Consider the following 7,671-nt stretch of genomic DNA (forward strand, 5'->3'; position numbering starts at 1 on the left):
CTATTTTGGTGACTCGCTATTTCTGCAGATATGTTAACAGCTTGAAGTGAAATACTGTTTTAGTAAGGCTGGTCTGAAAGACCATGGTATCAAGGATAATATTTTCACTTCATATATGCAAGTTGAACACAGTGTACATTTGTAGTAATCTTTCTGGGAAATTTCAAGATATGAGATTATTAAAACTAACTAAAATAGCAAAATTTTACAATCAAGAATACAGTTCCAGTATTGTCACACCATATGACTTGCATGTATTTCAGATGTTAATCTGGTATTTTTCCCACTAAACTGAATATTTTTACTAACGTGAAAAGGGTTTCCTTTCCCCCAAACTCTTAGGATAATGCTGTTCTCCAAATGGATTATGTTGATCTGACTGGAATGACATATACAGCCGCGGTGTCCTGTGCTCAGCATAAATCCCGTCCCTCAAGGTCTTTTCGTAGACGAAGACACGATTTTTGGGACTACTGGTCACCCCACTCTGACTTGTTTATTACAGAACCATCCAGCCCTTTGGGTGACTTTGTGGATATTGAGAGTTTAGAAGACTTGGACTACAAAGAGTTTTGGGAGTTTCCAGACATCCCTCTTATACCTGTCACACCATCAGAGGAAATACATTCAGTCACCCAAACCACAGCAACCTCCACAACCACAAGAGGCACTTCCAATGAATTTGCTTTTTCAGAATTCTGGGGTTTTCCAATAATTCCAACAGGGCCTTACAGACCCCCACAAACGATGACCACTCCTGTGTCTGTAACCAGAATTAATCCAAGGACACCCATGATTACCACTGCTGCAGCTTCAACTACCTACCAGCCAGCAACCAGTACAGCCACTGGAAATATCAAAGCGGCTACAAGCACCACAGATGGCTTAACCACTATTACAACTCCATCCACAGATGGAATAAGGGCACCAACTACCAGCCCTGCTGCAACCTCAATTGCCCAAACAAGTACACTTGCGGCTGCCACCTCTGATGCAACCTCTACAGTAAGTCCCAATACCAGCCCTGTTGGTACTACCTCAGCACCTACAACAACGTCACTCGTTAAAACATCTACAGCCTTGGTCACCTCCCTCCCTCATGTGACCACAACAGCTATTTTGACCTCCACTTCCATGCCTACCGCATCCACTTTCAACCTCGCGATGTCAACTGCCTCCCAAACCTCAAGTGGTGCCATCCTTGGAGAGACTTCGACAGCAATCCAAGTATCAATTGCTGGTGAGACGTCAACAGCAGCTCCCACCTCTTCTCCTGGAGTAACCTTAACAGGAACAACCGCGCTCAACCTTTTTGAAACAGCTGTGCAAATGTCAACTGCTGGTGAGACCTTGACAGTAGCTCCAATATCTACCCCTGTTGCTGCATCAGCAGCAGTTGCCACCCCCACCCTTCAAGAGATGTTGACAGCTGTCCAAACGTCAACTGCTGGCGAGAGATCGACGACAGCGTCCGTCTCCATACCTGTTGTAACGTCAGCAGCAACTGCCATCTCCACCCTTGGTGAGACATCGAGAAGAGCTGCTCCCCCCTCCACCCTTGGGGACATGTCGACAGCAGCTCCCATATCCTCATCTGCTGCGGCATCTGCCACCTCCAACCTCGGTGAGACATTGACAGTTGCTCAAAGCTCAACTACCGGTTCGATGTCAACAGCCTCTACTCCTAACACAATCTTCTCCCCATCTTTAACTCTTCTGCACCTTCAGTGGCTATCACTCATATGTCTCACTCAGGCTATTGTAATATTCAAGACTTCTCGAGTATTTATATAATTGTATTAAATAACTTGCATGAGTTTGAATTCAGTTTGTGTTATCAGGGAGCTGAGGTACAATCCATTTAAACTTTGTCTTGAAAATTGAGGAGTCAAGAGAAATCCTTTTAAAAACACACAATCGTTTGATGGTGAACCTCATGTTCTCACAAGCTCCTCTGTGGGCCATATATACCAGAGTTGTTGTACATCTTTGCATAATTTCACAGCAGTGATCTGGTGATAAGTAGCCTGTAGACATAAAGGTATATGTTTTTTCATCTTGCATTGTCAACAGCAACTGCCACCTCCACCCTCTGTAAGACGTCGATAACGGCTGCTCCCATGTCCACCCTTGGTGCGGTACCAACAACAGCTGCTCCCACCTCCACCCTTGGAGAGACATCAACAGTTGCCCAAAAGTCGACTGCTGGTGAGACATTGACAATTCCCATCACCACACTTGATACTTCAGCCGCCTCCACCCTCGATGAGAGGTTGGCAACAGATGCTGCGACTTCAACACTTAGTGAGACGTCCGCAACAGCCACTTCTGCCTCCACCCCCACCCTTCGAGAGATAACAGTGGCAACAGGTGCTGCGGCTTCCAGCCCTGGAGAGACAAGAGCAACAACAGCTGTGGCCTCCACCCTCAATGAGGAGACGACTTCAGCAACAGCCGCTTCCACCTCCACTCTCGGAGAGACAATGTTGGCAACAGCTGCTGTGGCCTCTACCCCTGGAGAGACAACATCGGCAACAGCCGTTACTGCCTCCAGCCCTGGAGAGTCTGTGTCAGCAACAGGTGCTACTGCCTCCACCCTTGGAGAGATGACATCGGCAACAGCTGCTGTGGGCTCCACCCTCAGTGAGACGGTGGCAACAGCCACTCCCGCTTCTACCCTCGGACAGGAGATGACTGCAACAGCCGCTTCTGCCTCCACCCTCGGAGAGACCACAATGGCAACAGCCGCTTCCGCCTCCACCCTCGGAGAGACGGCATCGGCAACAGCTGCTCCTGCCTCCACCCCCGGAGAGACCACAACAGCAACAGCCACTCCTGCCACCACCCTCAGAGAGGAGACAACGATGTCAACAGCCGCTTCCGCCTCCACTCTCAGTGAGACAGTGACTACAGCCGCTGCTGCCTCCACCTCCGGTGAGATGACCTCAGCAACAGCCGCTCCTGCCTCCACCATCAGAGAGATGACATCGGCAACAGCTGCTGTGGCCTCTACCCCTGGAGAGACCACAACAGCAACAGCAGCTGTGGCCTCCACCCCTGGGGGGACAACATCGGCAGCAGCCGTTACTGCCTCCACCCCTGGAGAGACAACATCGGTAACAGCCATTACTGCCTCCACCCTCGGAGAAATGACATCGGCAACAGCTGCTCCTGCCTCAGCAACAGCAACTGTGGTCTCCACCCTCCCTGAGACGGTGGCAACAGCCGCTTCTGCTTCCACCTCTGGAGAGACGACTTCAGCAACAGCCCCTCCTGCCTCCACCCTCAGAGAGGAGACAACGATGGCAACAGCTGCTTCCGCCTCAACCCTCGGAGAGACGACATTGACAACAGCCACTCCTGCCTCCACTCCTGGAGAGACAACTTCAGCAACAGCCACTCCTGCCTCCACCCTCAGAGAGGAAACAACGATGGCAACAGCTGCTTCTGCCTCCACCCTCGGAGAGATGACATCGGCAACAGCTGCTGTGGCCTTTACCCCTGGAGAGACAACTTCAGCAACAGCCATTACTATCTCCACTCTCGGAGAGATGACCGGAACAGCCGCTTCTGCCTCCACTCTCAGTGAGACAGTGGCGACAGCCGCTGCTGCTTCCACCTCCGGTGAGATGACATCAGCAACAGCCGCTCCTGCCTCCACCATCAGAGAGACGACGTTGGCAACAGCTGCTGTGGCCTCTACCCCTGGAGAGACCACAACAGCAACAGCAGCTGTGGCCTCCACCCCTGGAGAGACAACATCGGCAGCAGCCGTTACTGCCTCCACCCCTGGAGAGACAACATTGGTAACAGCCACTCCTGCCCCCACCCTCAGAGAGGAGACAACGATGGCAACAGCTGCTTCCGCCTCCACCCTCGGAGAGATGACATCGGCAACAGCTGCTGTGGGCTCCACCCTCAGTGAGACGGTGGCAACAGCCACTCCCGCCTCTACCCTCAGACAGGAGATGACTGCAACAGCCGCTTCTGCCTCCACCCTCGGAGAGACCACAATGGCAACAGCCGCTTCCGCCTCCACCCTCGGAGAGATGACATCGGTAACAGCTGCTGTGGCCTCTACCCCTGGAGAGACAACATTGGCAACAGCCATTACTGCCTCCACCCTGGGAGAGACGACAGCAACAGCAGCTGTGGTCTCCACCCTCCCTGAGACAGTGGCAACAGCCGCTTCTGCTTCCACCTCTGGAGAGACGACTTCAGCAACAGCCGCTCCTGCCTCCACCATCAGAGAGACGACGTTGGCAACAGCTGCTATGGCCTCTACCCCTGGAGAGACCACAACAACAACAGCTGCTTCCGCCTCCACCCTCGGAGAGACAACATCGGTAACAGCCATTACTGCCTCCACCCTCGGAGAGATGACAGCAACAGCAGCTGTGACGTCCACCCTCAGTGAGACAGTGGCAACAGCCACTTCTGCTTCCACCTCTGGAGAGATGACTTCAGCAACAGCCACTCCTGCCTCCACCCTCAGAGAGGAGACAACGATGGCAACAGCTGCTTCCACCTCCACCCTCGGAGAGACAACGCCGGCAGCAGCTGTTACTGCCTCCACCCCTGGAGAGACAACATCGGTAACAGCCACTCCTGCCTCCACCCTCGGAGAGATGACAGCAACAGCAGCTGTGATGTCCACGCTCAGTGAGACAGTGGCAACAGCCACTTCTGCTTCCACCTCTGGAGAGATGACTTCAGCAACAGCCACTCCTGCCTCCACCCTCAGAGAGGAGACAACGATGGCAACAGCTGCTTCCACCTCCACCCTCGGAGAGATGACATCGGCAACAGCTGCTGTGGGCTCCACCCTCAGTGAGACGGTGGCAACAGCCACTCCCGCCTCTACCCTCGGACAGGAGATGACTGCAACAGCCGCTTCTGCCTCCACCCTCGGAGAGACCACAATGGCAACAGCCGCTTCCGCCTCCACCCTCGGAGAGATGACATCGGTAACAGCTGCTGTGGCCTCTACCCCTGGAGAGACAACATTGGCAACAGCCATTACTGCCTCCACCCTGGGAGAGACGACAGCAACAGCAGCTGTGGTCTCCACCCTCCCTGAGACAGTGGCAACAGCCGCTTCTGCTTCCACCTCTGGAGAGACGACTTCAGCAACAGCCGCTCCTGCCTCCACCATCAGAGAGACGACGTTGGCAACAGCTGCTATGGCCTCTACCCCTGGAGAGACCACAACAGCAACAGCTGCTTCCGCCTCCACCCTCGGAGAGACAACATCGGTAACAGCCATTACTGCCTCCACCCTCGGAGAGATGACAGCAACAGCAGCTGTGACGTCCACCCTCAGTGAGACAGTGGCAACAGCCACTTCTGCTTCCACCTCTGGAGAGACGACTTCAGCAACAGCCACTCCTGCCTCCACCCTCAGAGAGGAGACAACGATGGCAACAGCTGCTTCCACCTCCACCCTCGGAGAGACAACGCCGGCAGCAGCTGTTACTGCCTCCACCCCTGGAGAGACAACATCGGTAACAGCCACTCCTGCCTCCACCCTCGGCGAGATGACAGCAACAGCAGCTGTGACGTCCACCCTCAGTGAGACAGTGGCAACAGCCACTTCTGCTTCCACCTCTGGAGAGACGACTTCAGCAACAGCCACTCCTGCCTCCACCCTCAGAGAGGAGACAACGATGGCAACAGCTGCTTCCACCTCCACCCTCGGAGAGACAACGCCGGCAGCAGCTGTTACTGCCTCCACCCCTGGAGAGACAACATCGGTAACAGCCACTCCTGCCTCCACCCTCGGCGAGATGACAGCAACAGCAGCTGTGACGTCCACCCTCAGTGAGACAGTGGCAACAGCCACTTCTGCTTCCACCTCTGGAGAGACGACTTCAGCAACAGCCACTCCTGCCTCCACCCTCAGAGAGGAGACAACGATGGCAACAGCTGCTTCCACCTCCACCCTCGGAGAGACAACGCCGGCAGCAGCTGTTACTGCCTCCACCCCTGGAGAGACAACATGGGTAACAGCCACTCCTGCCTCCACCCTCAGAGAGGACACAACGATGGCAACAGCTGCTTCTGCCTCCACCCTCGGAGAGACGACATCGGCAACAGCCACTCCTGCCTCCACCATCAGAGAGGAGATGATAACAGCCGCCTCCGCCTCCACCCTCGGAGAGACGACGTTGGCAACAGCTGCTGTGGCCTCTACCCCTGGAGAGACCACAACAGCAACAGCTGCTTCTGCCTCCACCCTCAGAGAGGAAACAACGATGGCAACAGCTGCTTCTGCCTCCACCCTCGGAGAGATGACATCGGCAACAGCTGCTGTGGCCTTTACCCCTGGAGAGACAACTTCAGCAACAGCCATTACTATCTCCACTCTTGGAGAGACGACAGGAACAGCCATTACTGCCTCCACCCTCGGAGAGATGACAGCAACAGCAGCTGTGGCATCCACCCTCAGTGAGACGGTGGCAACAGCTGCTCCTGCCTCCACCTCTGGAGAGACGACTTCAGCAACAGCCACTCCTGCCTCCACCATCAGAGAGGAGATGACAACAGCCGCCTCCGCCTCCACCCCTGGAGAGACAACATTGGCAACAGCTGCTCCTGCCTCCACCCTTGGAGAGACGACAGCAACAGCAACTGTGGTCTCCACCCTCCCTGAGACGGTGGCAACAGCTGCTTCTGCTTCCACCTCTGGAGAGACGACTTCAGCAACAGCCACTCCTGCCTCCACCCTCAGAGAGGAGACAACAATGGCAACAGCCGCTTCCGCCTCCACCCTCGGAGAGACGACATCGGCAACAGCTGCTCCTTCCTCCACCCCCGGAGAGACCATATCAGCAACAGCTGCTGTGGCCTCCACTCCTGGAGAGACGACAGCAACAGCAGGTGCAACCTCTAGCTTTGGTGAGACCCCTGCAACAGACGCTACTGCCTCCACCTTCAGTCCGACATCCGCAACAGCTGCTAGTGCTTCTACCTTTTGAGAGATATCGACAGTTGCCCAAAGCTCAATTCCTGCGTAGATGTCAACAGCATTTACCTGCAGCACAATCTTCATCCATTACCTCCTCTGCAACCTCATTGGCTACCACTCACATGTCCTCTAGTGCCATTAAGACAGTGCCCCCCATCTCCATCCTCATTTTACCTTGCATTGCACAATCTAATGTTTCAGCAATCACTTCATGAGATGTCTCACCCATGCTTTTGTAATATTGAAGACTTCTATAATTGTATTACTTTATTAAATAAACTGCATGAATTTGAATTCAGTTTGTGTTATTGGACAGTTGAGATACAATCCATTTAAACTTTGTCTTGAAAACTGAGGTGTCAAGATGAATCCTTTTTTATAACGCACAATCCTTTAATAATGTGAACCTCATGTTTTCACAAAGATCAAGCTCCTCTGTGGGCCATATGTCATAGTACAGAGGCTTGATTTATATTCTGTGCCATTAATCTGTTTGTGTTATGAGCTGAGTTGTTGTACATCCTTGCATAATTTTAAGGAAGTGATGTAGTAGCATGTAGGGATAAGGGTATACTAACATTTGTTTTCTGTCTTGCAGTATCATTTCATCTTTAATGATAACTTGACTGAACCAGTTTCTTCTCAAAATTATTCTGTCAACTTCATTTCAGTGGCATTATTATTGTGACTTTATGGCAGCCACA

General features: G+C 53.2%; 1 protein-coding gene across 1 annotated transcript; it reads left to right on the forward strand.

Moving 5' to 3' along the window:
• The first annotated feature begins 747 nt into the window (after window positions 1-747).
• Window positions 748-6,977, forward strand: LOC115824743 (mucin-19-like). Its single transcript, XM_030788498.1, has 2 exons — window positions 748-1,624; window positions 2,074-6,977. Exons 1-2 carry the CDS (start codon window positions 748-750, stop codon window positions 6,975-6,977), a joined length of 5,781 nt encoding a protein of 1,926 aa, XP_030644358.1.
• The last annotated feature ends 694 nt before the right edge of the window (window positions 6,978-7,671 follow it).

Source organism: Chanos chanos, chromosome 12 (assembly GCF_902362185.1).
Source record: "Chanos chanos chromosome 12, fChaCha1.1, whole genome shotgun sequence".
NCBI classification, from domain to species: Eukaryota; Metazoa; Chordata; class Actinopteri; order Gonorynchiformes; family Chanidae; genus Chanos; species Chanos chanos.

What these genes read in the sequence shown, in the direction of transcription:
- LOC115824743 (XM_030788498.1), top strand. Translation starts at nt 748, where the DNA reads ATGACCACTCCTGTGTCTGTAACCAGAATTAATCCAAGGACACCCATG. An exon ending in ATCTGCCACCTCCAACCTCG is followed by an intron (nt 1,625 to 2,073) that starts GTGAGACATTGA and finishes CATTGTCAACAG; the next exon opens with CAACTGCCACCTCCACCCTC.